This window comes from Chelmon rostratus, chromosome 12 (genome assembly GCF_017976325.1).
Source record: "Chelmon rostratus isolate fCheRos1 chromosome 12, fCheRos1.pri, whole genome shotgun sequence".
In the NCBI taxonomy this organism is placed as follows: domain Eukaryota; kingdom Metazoa; phylum Chordata; class Actinopteri; order Chaetodontiformes; family Chaetodontidae; genus Chelmon; species Chelmon rostratus.
Genome location: NC_055669.1, coordinates 3,537,085 through 3,554,703, shown reverse-complemented (window position 1 = coordinate 3,554,703; position 17,619 = coordinate 3,537,085). Strand labels below are relative to the sequence as shown.

Genomic DNA, 17,619 nt, shown 5'->3' with positions numbered 1-17,619 from the left:
CCCAGTGCAAAGCTTTGGTGTTTAAGCTGACTCAACATGTGGATGCTTTTCTCTATGAAATTTAATTTTTTTTTTTCCAAGTAGTTGAGCTACTCTACTGTTCACGTGGGAATCAGTTCCTGTTGACACTGTGTCAGAAAGCTGGTGGTTAAACTCTCTGGTTATCTTCCAGCACTCATCAGTCATTATCGTGACTCGTGACTGAATGCACTGCGTTTGGAGGTGTATGAAATGATTTCTCCATTCCCACTGATATACACTGTTCAAAAAAATAAAGGGAACACTTAAACAACACAATGTAAATCCAAGGCAATCACACTTCTATGACATCAAACTGTCCACTTAGGAAACAACACTGATTGACGATCAGTTTCACATGCTGTTGTGAAAATGGAGACAACAGGTAGAATTATAGGCAATTAGCAAGACACCCCCAATAAAGCAGTGGTTCTGCAGGTGGTGACCACAGACCACTTCTCAGTTCCTATGCTTTCTGGCTGATGTTTTGGTCACTTTTGAATGCTGGCGGTGCTTTCACTCTAGTGGTAGCATGAGACGGAGTCTACAACCCACACAAATGGCTCAGGTAGTGCAGCTCCAGAAATCACAGTATTGACAGCTCTAATAGATTTACAGCTATATGAAGTACATATGGCATAGTATATACATCTGTGATATATTTATGTATGTGATGTATTTACATATTAATGGCAGATAGTAGATGAACATAACAAGCACTATTGATCTAATAATAATGGTGGTATAGCTAATAGCCATGGCAGGAGATGCAGCTCTGATCAATAGTCCAGGGTACTGTGAGCTCTTTAAGATAAGATGGTGCCATTTAATGCTCTGCAGGTTCTATTCTGGATTTTACAGGCAGCCAGTGCAGAGCAGCTAATATCAGGCGAATAACAGGTGCTGCAGCATTCTGGATTTGCAACGCATTGTGACAGCCTGAGAGGAAGGAATGGAAATAACCCAGACAGCAAGTAACAAATGTGTGGACCAGTTTTTCTGCATCGTTTTGAGACAGGAAGTGCCTGATTTTTACAATGTTACGTAGGTGGAAAAAGGCAGTCCTTGAAATGTGTTTTACATGAGAGTAAAATGACACATCCTGATCAAAGATGACTCCCAGATTCCTCACAGTGGTGCTGGGGGGCAGCGCTCTGCCATCCATAGGCCCTTAGACATCTGAGAATCACTTAGAACTTTGATTAGAACTCCAGTGCAAATAAGAAGTGTGAAGCTTCCATTTGATAGTAAGTTGAAGTATTGATTGATTGATTATTGATCGAACAATTGATTGTTAATTAAATAATAAACCTGAAATATTTCAGTGTGCTCTAACATGTGGGAACATTGCCTCAGTTTTCTCATTTGTATGAGTCAGTAGTGATGGAACAAACGTAGTGGTTGGTGGCTGAAATCTCGGCTGTAACTCATCTGGGTCGTTCAGCCTGTCGGCATGCAGCTGGAATGAGAGAAGGGGGACATTTAACACTCTGAGACCAGGTCAACCTTTATTTCAGGACACGACAGGCAGGTTCAAGAGAGAATCGAGCAGACGAACAGGAGAGTTCTGCTCAGACATCACAGAAAAGAGGGACAGAGGATGGTCACAGTCCAGTAATGTGAACAAGACATAACGAGATAGTGATTATCCTCCTTGGCATGATATTATTTTCATCAAATCACAAACTGGACATGTCCAGTGGGAATATGAATTGCACAAATGACAAGCATAAGAAATGTGCACTGAGATGAAATTTGGCAACATGTCTGATACACCAGTGTGGAAACTGTAGGCAGGCAAAAAACAAGCAGTCACCAGGAAACCGATAGGACAGTCGCGGGAACAAAACCACCACAGAAACAAATGCAAAGATATCACAACAACAAAACAAAATCCATACATGTGTCACTGTGTCTCTGTCTGCGTCTGAGCTTCATCGAGCAATCAACGCTCACAGTATATAGACCCCAGTCCTTCAGGTCAGTCTCAGCTCCTATTCTGCTCTTGCTGGTCTGCTCTGTGCTCCTGACCTCACGCCTGTGCGTTGTCCCCTCTGCCCAGAAACCTCCAAGCCTCCACCTGGATCTCCTGCCATAAGTCAGCTGAGCTCTCCCTGATCTCCCTTCATCTGCTGTTCCTAGTCGCTCGCCCGGATCAATCTCCAGCGAACTGCACATTGTGAACATTGATAGTGAACTAATAAACTGCTTGCACTGATTTCTGCCTCCCTACTGTTCCTCTTTTGGGTCCTACAAGCTCTCTCTCATTATGACACACATTTGGCTAATTCCTATCTTAACAGCAGAAATTCAAGATGGATCACAGCTTCTGAATGCCTCTGATAGTAACGTTGGACAAAATGTCAGCAGGGCTGGATCACCCACAGAGCAACAGTGCAGGGCTGCAGCACCTTATTTCCTCTCCCAGGGCCCCCGGGCAGGTCACTGCAGCTGCTTGTCAGTATGCACTGGAAACTGATGGTGAACATGTGGTTCCATGAAGACAGACCACCAAACTAACATAAGATAGATGTTTAAGCTCATCACTTTTGCAAAATCCAGTTCTTTCCGCCTTAAAGGAACACGTAGACACTGAAGGAAAGAAGCTTATTTGCTTTCTTGCCAAGTGTTAGATGTTCAGAAGGGACCGCTCTCATGTCTGTGTAGTAAATACGAAATGCTAGCTCGGGTTAGCTCAGCACAGGACCTGCAGACAGGAGGAAAAAGCTAGCCAGATTCAATTATCTGCCTACCAGCACCACTGAAGCTCACTAATTAACATGTTATTATATTTTGATATAATAACATGATATCTATATGTTTTACAACTTTGGTTTTTGTACAGACTGAATTTAACTTAGCAATCAGTGAGCTTTGGAGGTGCTGGTAGGTGGGTTATGCTACCTTTGGAGGGAGAGAGGCTAGCTGTTTCCCCCTGTTTCCAGTCTTTATGCTAAGCTAAGCTTTATAGCATCCTTTCGTTTGACGTTCAGCAAGAAAACGGATAAATAATTATGTTTTTCTGCATAACGTGAGGGACAGTACGTTTGGGTTGAAGGGTCATTCTGTAGATGAAGAGTGGACAGGTGTGTGTGTGTGTGTGTGTGTGTTACCATTTCCTGACTGACAGAGACAGACAGCTGCAGCAGCTGAGTCTCAGCCCAGATACAGCACAAAGGTTACAGCTATTAATACACACCAACACACACGCACACATAATGCAACACGTCGCATCTAATCTCACATCGTTGCTGACAATTCACGACTTTCCTGTGACTCTGGTTCGATTGGCGCTGCTCAGCTTTCTCTCAGCCTCTCACTCTGCTGGCAATTAAGAGTAAATTAGTCAGAAATCCTGTGATTCAAGTTAACACCAAGGAATCAGTGTGACTCGTTCAACCTCTCTGTGCCCTTCTGTCGTCTCAGTAGGAGCAATGTGACACCTTCAAGGCCCCGGGCAGGGCGAGAACATACTCTGGATTTGTGTTGGAGAGGCCGGGTATCAGTAACAGAGCAGAGCAGAGGTAGAGATAGTTCGATCAGGGAAGGCATTCTGAAGCTACAACTCTTGGATGTCTCGCACAGGGACACAGCGGTGGCCATCGCTGAGTGGAATACGGTGGCGGCCATTGCATTTCTGCACAAGTGATCGACAGTCGCTGCTCAGCAAGAGAAAGCGTGAAGGAGACACGTGGGACACCTGCTGCACAAGGTCAGAGAGGACTGACGCTCAACTCACCTTCCTGCAGCCAAGCAGCAGTTAAGTGGTTTGGCTGCATTGTTGAAAGCTTCCGTGTGAAAACACTGTAGCCACTGGCAGATACAGTAAGTGCCTCCTGGATCGGAGAGTTTCACGTTTGGATTTCACAGTGTGCACATATTCGCAGTCTCAGCAGCTCAGGCCAGCTGTCATTTCATTCATGTTGCAGAGTGCACGCTGCGGTACGCATGGATGCTGAACGCTAGCAGCTAACACCAGAGGACTTCAGCTATTTTGTACTACACAGCCAGCCTCTCTAGATTTATAGATCTGGGTTCATCTTCCATCAGTGTGCCCAAGGGATTCAGTCTAAGAAAAACATCATTTAGTGTGAACAGACTGATTGGCTTCTTATGATGCTGAACTGTTCCAGTATGCAACAGCGGTCATCCACAGCATCAGCTCGTGTGATACATGCAGTCTAGACAGGACTCCAGCCTTGTCGCATGACACAGTGCATGCAGTTTATATTGGTGGATAATCAACACGAACATACTGTTTCCCTCAGAGCCAGCAGCAGTCCTTTTTCACATAACAGTTTTCGGTTGAGATCAGGTCAGACGTCCGTTTCTGGGTCCAGATGTTCCTCAACATGGTGCTGGTGGTCCTGACGGACCTGGCTGCCCGTTGCCTGGGTAACACGGTGTTCCGGCAGCACTTCCACCTGTTGCTGTCGGCGGTGGTGATGTTCGGCCCGGCGCTGAGCCTCTGGGTCTCCCAGCACAGCGTCTTTGCCAAGAGAAGCCACTTCCTGTACAGGTGAGGCTGCTTCCTGTTTTCCTTCTGCTCACTTATCTTCTTCAAACCACAGAGTTGCATCTGACATAGCAGTTCTACACTGCAGGCCTGCACCCTGACTGGGTGCTGCTGTTCAAAGAACTTCTCACAATATGTCAGTGGTTTGTCCTCTAGCTGTCCTCTGATGTGGCAGTGGTGTCCTGCTGCTTTACTGCTGCACTTCATTTTCAACACAACAAAATCAAGTTGATCTAATTTCCTCCCATCACTTCCTCCCTTCTCCAATCTCTCACTTCACTTCTAAACCTGTTCACGTCTTCTCTCTTCTTCCAGGATGTTCCTGCGCTCTGGGTGGGGGTGGACCTGCATCTTTGTTGGGTCATTCGTCTTCCTCCTCTCCTTCTCCATCCGTCGCTCCCTCTCTCTCTCCATCCGTCACCTCTCCCGGCTCGGGGTGGCTGGCGGCTTGTGGCTTGGCTTCTGTAAAGTCCTGGACCTTCTGGAGAACGCCACAGGGAGCTGCTATGAACCTTTACTCGCCAGCCCAGAGGTCACCAATGGACAGCCTCTGTTGGTGCTGCGAGAGGGGGAGAGTAAGTCTGTGTGCCTCAAAGCCGGGATGCTGTGGAGGGGGTATGAAGTTTCAGAAGACGTCTTCCTCCTCTGCCTCTGCTGCCTGCTGCTGGCTGAGGAAACGGCAGTGTTTGGACCTTATCTGAGCCTGGGTGGGATCTCAGATGCCCCTCTGAGGATCCTCTTCCTGTTCTGTGTTCTTCTGCTCGGCCTCTGGATCTTTCTGCTGCTCTGTCTGTTAGCTTACTTCCCTCAGTTCCCCACGCAGCTGCTGGGGGGCGCTCTGGGCTGTCTGAGCTGGAGGGGACTGTACCAGGGCTGGTACCGCCTGGGGCCCAGCTGGTGCTGCCCTGGGAGGCCTGGACTGGGACTGCTCAACACCAAGTCCAGCTGTGCTGACGCAGAGGACACAAAGCTGAGCCATGATGCGATTAACTGACGAGACGGACTGTAACACCGACACAGAGAAGAACTAAAGCAGTGACTGCTGCCTGCCACTGAAGATTATCTTACAAACAAATCCTGTTGAAACAAATGGACAAAGTGTGCTTTCAAAAATGAACCTGTGTATCTAACATGCTGTTTTCTAATGCGCTGGTTCCCAACCTGCGGGTCATAACCCCCATGAAGTGTTGCCAATCCTTCATGGCGGGTCATAAGGCCTTCTTGATTTAACAGGTGTACAAAAAACATAAATATTTTAAATACAGTAGGCCTATATCTCAGCGTTTCATTCATTCCTGTGAGGAAAACCAGTAGTTTCTAGAGGCTTGGAAAGGGAACGGTGAGGCGAATAGTTTGTTTCTTGCAATCTGCAACCTCACAGCTAGGTGCCACTAAATCCTGCACACTGGACCGTAAAGATGTAAACTTAAAAGAATCTCACAGGATAAGGGCGCAGTGAAGACCTGAAGACATGTTATATTCACTCAGCCTTCACGCTCGTCCTGCATTAGAAAAATACGAGTGTCTAGAAGAAAACACTTCGTTTGTCAAAAAAAGGAAACCTCTTAAATATGTAAGACTTTAAAATAAAAAAATACATAATGCAGAAAATTTTATAAAAACATCCTAAAAATATCAGGAAAACTCATCTCTGATTCAGCAGAAAATCTGCTTCAATTTTATTCAAATCCCTTGTTTTAGACAAACTTCTAGCAGTTATTATGTTCACAATTTGGGATAATTGTAAAGTACACACTCCTTCATCTCCCGGTGAAGACAGAAGACCATGTTCCTCCTAAATTTATTTTATTGATAAAACGTCTCAGGAAAAAAAAAAATATATACAAAACATCAGTCAAACAGCAGAGGATAAATGCTGCCTTGACATCTCATACAGCAAATCAGCTGTCAACCTCACAAAATCATTACATGCAGTTTCACAGCGCTCAAAGGTATCGGGAGGTTGTACCATTGTTCTATTATATAGAAAGACAGTCTGTCCAGAAACAGTGATAAATTAAATTTGTGGTTGATTACTGTTCAAAATCAGCATCTTTCCATACTTTAACTTCTATCCAGATAATGTTCAGAAAAATCAGAAAAAAGGCAAAAAAAAAAAGAAAAAAGGACAATTCCTTCATTAAAAAATGAACAAGAAAGACTGATATCTTGTACATACAAAGTCATTCTAATGAGCATCCTAGACTGAGAGGAAGAACATGGCTGATGACAATTAAGGCATAGTTTTAACTTTTGTCTTCACAAGACAATCACTTCTAAAAAAAGTTGGGGCCATATTCAGTGAGCTAAGTTACCTTCTGCTGGTGCCACATTTCAACACGGATCAGTGACATCATTAAATATTGAAAAATTGACATGACATTCGGTTTGCTACAGCTACTGTGCACCGGTCAACAGCAGAGACGGCTGGTCCAGCACTACACCCTTAAACTTTAGGAGTCATGGCATGCACTACACAGTACTTCACTGATTATTCAACAACTTCTTGAATATTACCAACATGGTAAACATTAAAATCAAGTGAATATTTGTGTGTACTTGAAGAGGGACAAGTACATTTGAACGACTCTCAGTCTTCAATCAGTTACTAAGCACTGAGACAGTGAACTGGAGCTGGCCCTTTGAAGGTGTCAACGGGGTGTCGGGTCATGGCAGATTTATGGGGAGTACAAAAATCATAAAAGGATTAGGGTGAGATCAAAAGAGGAAGAATTATCAAGAGAGGGAGGGGATGGGGGAGTTAACAGAGTCCAGGGGTTCCCAGTGACTGTCCATCATGGCATCGTAGAGCTCCTCGCTGCGCTGCATAAAATCTTTGTTCCACTGCTCCACGTCACAGTCAGGGATGGGTTCTGTAAAACACCATCCAGCAGTCATATATACAGTGTGTACCGTATAGCTGTGCATGCAAAGAAAGGACATTGGCTACAGTAAATAACCAAGCAAACACTGTCTAACACTGGACACTCGGTTGAATGACTGGATGACTGACTTTTTTAATGGTCTACCTCTGAAGAACTCATATTTCCAACTCTACTGGACACTTCATTGGCTACCCAGATACATGAGTAATGGCCAGGCCCTGTTTGTAAAACCCCTAACCTGGCAACATAAGAACATGTCTGCTGACTGGCTGACAGCAAATCCTATATGATAGTAGTTGAACACAGTTGAAAAAGAGCTTCATCATGGTTTAAAAAACAGTCTTACCTTCTGCATTGTCCTCCTCCATGTCCCCAGCCTCCTCGTGGCTCTGCTGGGGACAAACATTAAACACTGGGAGTTATTTCTGAAACACTAAAAATGGACTTGTCATTAGAATGAAAACCCCTGCAGGAGCCGAGGTGTTCCCTCACCTCTATAGCTCCTGACATGTCAGTGGACATGGGTGGCATCCCCATGGGAGGTGGTGGCATCATGTGGCCTGGTGGGGGGTACCCATAGGGCCCATAGTTATAGTTGTACCCACTGTTGTAGCCGCTATTGTAGCCGCTGTTGTAGCCACTGTTGTTGTAGGCGCCATACTGGTCATAGCCACCCCACTGAGAGTAGTAACCCCCCTGACCCCCACTGCTATTGCTGCCATAGTAACTGGACTGGGACTGGCTGTAGTTGCTATGGTAATTCTGGCCCTGGCCTCCATGGTAGTTGCTCATCTTCTGGCTGCAACACAAAAAAGAACAAAGTCTCATTAAGTTTTGATGGGAATCTGGCAAAGGGCATTGAATAATTCAGCTCAGTTATCAGAATCAAAATCTATCAAATGAAAACATCTATCAAATGAAAAGATAATGTAGGCTGTACAGAAGTGTGTGCATCTCTTGTGTCATCAAATTACCCAATCACAGCTTTTACCCGATCCCTAAACCTGCAAGGCTTTAACCTTATGTCTAGATGGAATCTAAAGGGATTTAAAGGTGCAAGATGGATATGAGTGAAAAAAAGAAGACACAACAGAATAAAATGAAATTGAAATTGTTTTGGATGGCTTTTGGTTGCAGGTTTTGGTCTTCAAATTTCATGTTCTGCTCTGCTCTCTGCAGTATCTGAGATGCCAACTATTTAAACACTATTCTCAAGTAAAATTCTGGGATATTTTGAGTTCATATTCAAAGGTTGTGACATATGATGGTGTGTGCATGACGTACCACAGTAAGACATGTATGGAGAGTAAGAATACTTTAAGACCATCAAGCTATTTGGACAACAGTGACAGAATCGTGGCATTGCAGCTCTTACTATGCTAATCTCTGTGTTGCTGGGTGTGTTTTCTTTGGTAGTTTCTGCGTCTGTTCATTGAACAGTCCAGATATTTTGCTGTGTTCCATCATGTTTCCTTGTCAGTGTCTTACCTCTTTGCCACAGCAATACTGAGCCTGAGTGGCTTCCCCCCCAGCATCGTACCCTGGCACTCCTCGATCGCCTTCTTCTGCTCACTCTCCTCCCCAAACTTGACAAAGCCATAACCTCTGCAAGTCAAACAGCAGTTACACCTCCTGTCCACACCACCACACGCTCCATACTTGGCATTTAATAGCCACTTATAATGAGAAAGAGAATATAATGGGTATTATTATGGTAGAACTGAAACTTGTTGTTTTACTTTTAACATGAGGTAGCATCACTTGAATTGTGAGTTGCTCTTGCTTAGCCTATATGGGGAAAACAATAGTTTTAGCATAAGACGGTAAGAAAACATTTCTTCAGGCTTTTTTCGAAAATAGATGAAGAGGTACTTGTGGTCAACGTCCATAGCACTGCTATCTGTATATTCATTACACCACAGAAACCAGGACACATTTTTACATGACTCTTTCTTACAATAATATTCAAACCAGAACATTATACAACACACTAGGGGTGGGCGGTATACCCGTTTCGTCACTGATGTCACATTCTGCCATGACATGGATTTTACAATGACGTCATTATATATGTGCTAAATTTAGCATGTTAAAAATAATGCACTTTAGGTAGAGAGCTACATACGTACACACAGAACTGGAGTTACACCCAGTAACTACTATTCTCATTTCTATAATGCTGACTCCGGTAACAGGAAAATGGAAGTGAAAGGTAACATTATGAGCAAGGCACACCAATATTTCTGTTGTGTGCTGCAAGAACCAATACAAAATAACTGGAAAACTCTTTGGACACCTTTGAGGACCAATACAAAGCAAGATTTGCTTCAAAACAGAACCTCAAGGATGGATCAACACTGTGTTCAAACTTAGAACCTGTATGTTTAGATAATGTTTTGTTGCCTTACTATTTATTTTGCTGGTTAGCCTGTTGAATTTGGCATTAGTACGTTCTGAAGCAAATATGGCTAGTAGCACCTATTGCAGACTTGCGCCAGAGCAATGTTGGCATATTTAATACTGAAGGATTGTCAAGAAAAGCTCTGTGAACGTTGAGCCTCATCTGAAGCCAATTAAACAACCAGAGTAGCAGGTTGGATGTGGGAAACTAATTTTTTCACATTGCTTTTTGTGCCTGACACAGCCAGACCAAACAGTATCTCCACATTTCATACTGCAACACACACTCAGCTGTTTCTGTTGTTACAGGAGAGCCTCCTCTGCTGTGTGCCACGTCAGTATGTGAGTGTGTTGCTGCTGTATGTAAATGGACTTGACAGACATGTCCTGCTATACGCTGACTGTTGCACTTATATACTTTGAGTTTTCTAGGTCATAACGCCCACCCCTACAACACACAAAGGGAATTAAACAAATCGTATGTAGTTCAAGAAACCAACTGATGTCAAACTGAACACATAACATTTCTGAAGCCACACTGCTGCCAGTCCACCTCTATGAGTTGACATACCTGGAGTATCCATACTGGTCAGTGACCACTTTGGCTCCCTTGCAGGAAAGGTACTTCTTGAAAACTTGGTGCAGTTGAAAGTCATCTACCTCAGAGGCCAAGTCACCCACAAACACTGAGAACTCCGGCCTGAGAGGAGTAAAAGCTTTCATCAGACACTCTTAATATTCTTAAAGACAACTTCTTTTATTTATTACTATTACTACAAAGGTCTGGTAAGCATGTGACATCACTTGAGGGCATTTCACACAGCACCCACGAGAGACACAAAAGGCTTTATATAACTTTTTTTTCACATATGCAGTAGTGCTCCCTAAATCCTGGAAACAGACTGAGTTGTAAATATGGATGTATTACATGTCACCGTTTTTACATTTACCATGCTGTGATATATCAGAAAAATGATGTAAAAGTTGAATGTGAAGCATATCTTACCCCGCCTCTGGCCGTTTGCCATAGGTGGCATAGTTTAGCTTAAACTTCCGGGGCTGCACAGGGGAGAGAGAAAACACACACGCTCAGCCAACCTCAAACACCAAAGACGTGTAGTATAGCACTGATATTGCTGGAAATAAAAAGTGGAGTTATTATGGTTGTTATTTGGTTTTACATACCTCCACCACCCAGACCAGCCTTTAGCCCATTCCTCAGTTAGTTCCTACCAGAGACTCTATTCACCAGCTTCAAACAAAGTACATTCATGTACAAGCAGCCTCTCAGCCACCTTCAGCAGCAGGTACAGGTGGACAGGGGAGCCCAGCAGCTTGGCCAGCTCACAGGCCCAACGGCATTTCAAATTCAGTAGCAAGCAGCCAAAGCTCAAATCTTAACACTCCACTAGAGACTTTGAAAAGTTTCAAGCCGGCATGAATTTATTTATTTTACACCACCATACCTTTAAGAAGACTTGCCGTCACTGCAGCCAATATACAGTTTCGCTTAATTGTATCTGTACCGTCTATTTAGTTTTGCTTGGTTATAAATGTTTCAGATAAGTTCACTGGGGTAGCACAATAGTGGCAGCGAAAGTCACAGAAACAGCAAATTGAACTGATTTGACACATTTAACCAATGCCTCAACAAGAATCTGGTGTGTTTACAGAGTGTTTAAAATGACAACCTCATTTTGTATTTACTTATAAACATTCAATATTACTGAGTTACTGTCATAACAAAGGAGGACCAAGACTAGTTGAGCTCCACTATCCACAGTCAAATCAACATTTAAATACTGCTTGATATCATAACTAATACTGGAAAAAAAAGGAAGGTGGTATTAAATTGTCAATAGTATATGTAAATATATATATATATAGAAACAATAATATATATTTATATATATTGCAGGACGATTGCATCAAGGATATATGAGTAAGTATTTTGCAATTACGACATAGAACTGACCGGGTTTGATCCAGGAACCAGTTTTCCGTTGAGCCTTTGGACACAGCGGTCAACACTTGCTTCATCTGCCAGTTCCACAAAGCAGTATCCTGCTGAACCGCTGCACAAGAGGACAGAAATGTTAGGGACACACAGAGAGAAGATATCTTAAAAACATTAGAACAGCAACAACATTAAGGGTATAAAAGCCACACAGGTAATTCTGTCATCAAACCTGCGGTCACTTTTTAGTCAAGCGTGAGCGATAGCCCAGTCTTAAACAAGATTTGGTGTAACTACGTACAGGGTTGCAATTATTTGTAGTGGAGATGAGCCAACACTTAACACTAGGGATGCCCAGATCAATCCACCACCAATTGTTATCATCTGATTTTCAGTAAAGCATATGTGATCAGAAGAGCGGGATTAATGCTTTCTAGTTTTTCTAATCCTTTCTATACTGTTGTCAGACACTTATTATTAAAATCTGAGCCTGTCAAGTCAAAGTTGTCCACCACAAAACGTGTTTACGTGAAAAAACCTACCAGCACATCTAATATTGTGTCAGTTGTGTTGCTTTAACACAGAGGCTACCCGATGGCACGGGGCGCTCTGTATATCCTACCCTGTTATCCTGTGAGTGATGATCTTGACTCCAAATGGCGATTCTCCCATAGCACTAAAGGCCTGCTTGATGAAGTTCTCATCCATGTATGGGTCCAACTAAAACACACATGAAATTTTACATGAGTCATAATCAATCTGAACCAAAAGCAAAAGGTCATAATAGTAGAGGAGTATGGAAACAACTTTGTAATGTAAAAACTGTATAAAACACCCATGAATTGCTCATTATTAATACCAGACTACTGCCGAAAGATCGGATGAGACGTTTAAGTTTCACACACAATTGTACATAATTGTTGTTTTTATATATCTGTTAGGTATTATCAAAAATTATTAGCCTCAAAGTCTCAAAAATAAAATGGCTGAAACTAGGAGGCTGAAACTAGGTCGAGAGCTGCATATTTACTGTATAAACTAAACACTTATTAGCTCGTTTATGTTCGACTCATACTTTTAACGTTTTAATCGCAAACTATTCATAGCTACAATGCAGGCCAAAATATGTGTGCGTAATGTTACTACATACAACATACGCGTGATGCTACCTTCCAGCTAACTACCGCTTCTGTGTACAGTAATTCAGTCGCACCGCGCCGCCCGAGGCCCCATAAACATTACATCTGTCTTCCTGAATGGAGAGATCCTCCACCAAACTCCACTCAGATGCCATTTTACAGTTCAGACACTTCTCAAAGTCGCTTGTGCACTATCACCTTTCTTTGGTGGCATAACTTAATGCATAAGGATGCAAGTCCAACTTACATAATATGTGAACTTTAATGATTAGCTCGTACCAAGTTGCAGCTAGCGGTTGCTACAGCGATAAATAGCTTAGCGGGCAACGATTCTGCGGAACAAATGTGTGCTTGGTGAAACATTTGACCACCAATGTTGGCTACTATTTGTGTCATGGAAACGTATAAATCCAAGTTCTACCAACTTAGGACCTCAGAACAGATGTTAGCCAAACCTTTCACGACAAGGGTCACGCATCCGGGCTAACTACAAGTGACCGAGCTAGCAACCAGCGTGCGTAGCTAAGCTAACGTTCCCACACTCAAAGAAACAGAGACTTCAAACATACATCACCCATCCACAGGCTCGTCTGTCTGTTAAACATCTTGTAGTTTGGAACGGATATGAAAGTGTAGACCAGGCCGCTGGTGTTTGATGGGGGTGCAAAAAAGCGAAATTTTGCAACGTTAAAAGTTCTCCACACGTTTAAGCTAAACTCCTCGATTCGTGGTTCGTCTTCCGTCTCAAGTGAGTGTTACTTCCGGTGTTGTGATGCGAGCTCTGCCGCGAGGGGCGTGCAGTTCATGAGCTCAGGTACAACTCACAGCTGAGGCAACCTCTGCTACCGGACATTCTATTGATTTCGCAACATTAAGTGTTGGTAATCTTCTTTGTTGGGTTCATCAATGATCTGATGTCTATAACTAACAACGTTTTGAGTCATCGCTGTTCTATGAGACTCAGTAGAAGTTGCATTTCCTTCATACAATTGGCCCATTGATAACCTGGCTGGCTTGCACTTTACCTTCAAAAGCCCTGTACGTGTTATTTTAAGTGATTCCTTCACAAATGGCGGGTCACACGTGATGACCAGGTTAGATCACTTGGTAATAGTAGCTTAACATTCTTGGTCAGATTTATGGCTTTGACATTATTAAGAGATGACTGCACAGATCAAATACTTGGTCAATCTTTCCTGTGGAGATGAATTGTATCCAAAGTAAACATTTTCTCACCCACAAATCAAGGATTTAGTTGCTTTCATTTGATATTCTTGATCAGTGAAACTTTTTTGATTGCTGTTAAGGTACTGTTCCGAAATTCAACATCTTCACTTTTAAAATCAGGTTCCACCGAGATTTGAACTCGGATCGCTGGATTCAGAGTCCAGAGTGCTAACCATTACACCATGGAACCACAAATTTTGCAGAAATGTATTGAGGTCACATACTACTTGGGGTAACATAACATGATTAGGCCAAAGGTTTGACGGAGGATCCTGACACAGAGCAACTCAACATTTGTGAACACATTGTATTGATACTACTGCTGTTAGAAACTGGATTTCATATAGTAAATCTGACATTGTCTCTGTTTCACTCCATGGATGAAATTCTCGATGTCATTGCCAAAAGGGACAAAAATCAAAAAGTCATGATCTCAGTGTCAGCCATGGCCCTGCTGATTAGCTGTTTTGCAGATTTATATTGAGACATCATATTTGAGTATTTGCTAGAAATTGCTCATTATAGATTATATTCTGCTCTTATGTGCAGCCTGCCCTGATCACAATAATGTGCCTTTCCCTTTGTTGCACTCACTGTGTCTGACGCTGAACATCTAGCGTCAGACGCCTGCATGAAGGAGTCTCCACTGCAGAGTCACGATTAGCTAAATGCCCTTTCCTCTTGTGTTACTCTGTGATTATTCCTCCACGTGTATTACAGTATTTGTCAATTAGTCAGAAGAATTGAGGAAATTTAACTGGATTTGATAAGTTCTACCGATCCTTGCTCTTAAAATCAGGTCCCACCGAGATTTGAACTCGGATCGCTGGATTCAGAGTCCAGAGTGCTAACCATTACACCATGGAACCTCTATTTTAAAGTTTTTTTTGTCCCAGCCCCGCTGTCTCGCGAGACCTGTACAGCAGTGACTGCAACCATGGCAACAGTACATTACAGACTAGCTGAAGAAGTGCGCTCGAAATGACATCGATACAGAAAGAAATCTTTCAATGTGCGTTGTCTGGGGACTTGGAAACTATTAAGAAGCATTTTGAACGAGAGGCCACCGCAGAGGAGTCGCAGGAAAAGGATTTGTACGGAGTGAAGGACGAGGTTGGGAGAAATGCCCTGTTAACTGCGTGCATGTTGGGGAGGACCGCCATCGTCCGAGAACTGGTCAGAAACGGAGCGCAGATCGACCAGCAGACCGTCCGGGGTGAGTGGGAAACTGAACGGCTTCAAATGAAACACTGTTGAGCTTCAGCTGAAAATGGGATAACAGGTAGCTCAGAGGAAGAAAATGCACGCTAAGTCTAAATAATTGCAAAACCATCACAGCTGAAGTGATTCACCTGTCCTGGCCTCTTGGTTCCACAGGTTATTCTTCCCTGCACCTTGCTGCTTGTTGGGGGCACCTGGACACAGTCAGGACCCTGCTTGACCTGGGAGCTGACACACAGACCAAGACCTTCAGAGGGGAGAGGCCGGTAGACCTGGCCAGGAGATACTCCCGGACAGACTGTGCTGACTGTCTCCTCCTGGCAGGTGTGATGTCGTGGCATTATCTGTGGCAACCTTTGATTGATAAAGATGGATAATATTCTTCACCTGTATGTCTGTTCATCTCTGCACAGAAGCTAAACAGGACTTGATGTCGTATGTTGCTTTTGTTAAAGACCTCGTCTCTGACCCGGAGAGGAAGCTCACAAAGGAGGAAAAGGTAATACATTTCTCTACATCAGGACTCAGCAAGTTATTGGCACTCGATTATTGGTAATAGAGCCCTTTTAAATACAGAGTATTGCCATATATCATGAAAACCTTGGGTTTAATCCTAGTGGGAATGGAGGGTGCAGCTCTGAGACTTTAATAATAATAATGATATGAATTACGATATCAACAATGCCAACAAGTGTCTTTTCTGCTATTTCATGAGCTCAAGTGCTTTTCTTCACTATGTGTTTCTCATGTCTGCTGTAAATTTCTGCACAGAACACCTGCATGCGTGCCTGTTCTGCCAAGTCAGACTGGATTCAGAGTGTCAAACACTCAGTCACAGACATCACGGCCCAAAGGAAAGACATAGAGGACACGCTTCAGCCTATTCTCAGCAAGCTGTCAGCACAATGTACGATCCTATTTCTTTTACCATCTCAGTATGGGATACGCTGAGTGTGTAATTGCATGTTTTGATGTTTGTTTTTTGTTACTAATAGATCAAGTTTCTGTTTGCAGGAGCTGAGGTGACTGTCAAACCAGCAGGAAAGGTCTAACGCAGAGGAACATCTGTGCAATGTCAGAGCTCCAATGCTTGTCTGAAAACTTTAAAATTGTTTTCTGGTGTATAATATTTTGAAATTGAAATTCATTTGGAAATTACTTTTTAAATTATGGGAAGAAATTATAGTTACAGGAAGTTACACAGGCCTGAACCTCAATCACATTATATTTGATTGTTCTCATGAGGTTCTTATGTAACTAAAAGTCTATTTAGACACTATTCATGCTCTACCCATTGGACTTAAAATGTACTGTGTGAAGTCACTTCAACTGTCTGCCACAATTAAGACCAAAAGGAGACATAGCCCATACCATCATGCACACTGATGTTTTATTGGAAACTCACAGAAAAGCAGGATGAGACAGACTCAGACACAGTGGCTGCACAACAACCTGGCTATCAAACCAACCGACAGACAGCGAGTTCACACACAAAACAGCCAAGTAACAGCATGGTACATGGCAGGGTGGCCTTGTATAACCGTAGTCCTCAGGTCATTATCTACCACCTCTATTTAATTTGTATCTGTAAGAACGCAGGGTGTTGGGCCAAGTGAACATGTTTGGGTTCAGGTTTCTGCTCGAGGTCTACTCATATTTGACTTGCAAACTGAAGGGAACATCGCCTGTTCTTACTGCCTTTGCATGCCGCTGCCATGTATCAGCGGTTAGAGGCAGATAGAGGAGTCAGTTAAACCACACAACTGGTTTTTGTCTCCTTGTCATTTTAGCCAGTAGTGTCATAACTTTCCACACACAGAGAGACCAATGGAAGACAGCTGACACAGTATTAAAAATGAAACCTTTTACCGAACTTGTTTTCACCTCAATTAATTGGAATTACAGTAATTAATTTTCTTCTGTCACCTCTTAACCTGAACAGAAAATCAGTTAAGCCTATGTTTGAGAGATAGGGACAAGGATGTTTTGAGGTCTCTAAAAGGGAATTTTATAAGTCCCAAGTACCGGAAACATGCAGAAAACACAGCAAAATAAAATAAAAAAAAACTTAAAATGGCTGGAAAATGCACAATACCACCCTCTGGTTTTAGATTTCAAATTCCAACAGCATACCAGTTAAGTCACAACAATTCAAACTCTCAATGAGGTGATACAAATTCTGTTTGTTGATGTCACCATAAGTCCTTTGTTACACAAGCCTCTAAAGCAAGTCTGAAACGAGAAGGCAACGAACAG

The 17,619-nt window shown here is 43.0% G+C and overlaps 3 protein-coding genes and 2 non-coding genes across 6 annotated transcripts; 2 read left to right on the top strand and 3 right to left on the bottom strand.

Moving 5' to 3' along the window:
* Positions 1-4,109: 4,109 nt before the first annotated feature.
* fitm1l (fat storage inducing transmembrane protein 1, like) lies at positions 4,110-5,658 on the top strand. The gene is made up of 2 exons (XM_041949855.1): positions 4,110-4,537; positions 4,850-5,658. The coding sequence occupies exons 1-2, from the start codon at positions 4,359-4,361 to the stop codon at positions 5,526-5,528; spliced, it is 858 nt and encodes a 285-aa protein (XP_041805789.1). The 5' UTR covers positions 4,110-4,358; the 3' UTR covers positions 5,529-5,658.
* Positions 5,659-6,326: 668 nt separating this feature from the next.
* trnau1apb (tRNA selenocysteine 1 associated protein 1b) lies at positions 6,327-13,651 on the bottom strand. 2 transcript variants are annotated; one of them, XM_041949722.1, is made up of 9 exons: positions 13,485-13,651; positions 12,399-12,496; positions 11,795-11,894; positions 10,826-10,878; positions 10,391-10,519; positions 8,908-9,024; positions 7,912-8,218; positions 7,766-7,811; positions 6,327-7,407 (listed from the first exon to the last, which is right to left on the bottom strand). In XM_041949722.1, exons 1-9 carry the CDS (start codon positions 13,518-13,520, stop codon positions 7,271-7,273), a joined length of 1,023 nt encoding a protein of 340 aa, XP_041805656.1. In that variant the 5' UTR covers positions 13,521-13,651; the 3' UTR covers positions 6,327-7,270. The 2 variants fall into 2 exon arrangements, with proteins under 2 accessions (XP_041805656.1, XP_041805657.1); XM_041949723.1 differs by having other exon boundaries at positions 7,766-7,808.
* A 609-nt stretch (positions 13,652-14,260) lies between these two features.
* On the bottom strand, positions 14,261-14,332 carry trnaq-cug. Its single transcript has one exon. It is a non-coding gene; the product is annotated as a tRNA-Gln (tRNA).
* A 607-nt stretch (positions 14,333-14,939) lies between these two features.
* Positions 14,940-15,011, bottom strand: trnaq-cug. Its single transcript has one exon. It is a non-coding gene; the product is annotated as a tRNA-Gln (tRNA).
* Positions 15,012-15,123: 112 nt separating this feature from the next.
* Positions 15,124-16,714, top strand: ankrd45 (ankyrin repeat domain 45). The gene is made up of 5 exons (XM_041949895.1): positions 15,124-15,358; positions 15,520-15,687; positions 15,777-15,862; positions 16,135-16,270; positions 16,378-16,714. Coding segments are annotated over exons 1-5 (627 nt in total). The 3' UTR covers positions 16,380-16,714.
* Positions 16,715-17,619: the final 905 nt, after the last annotated feature.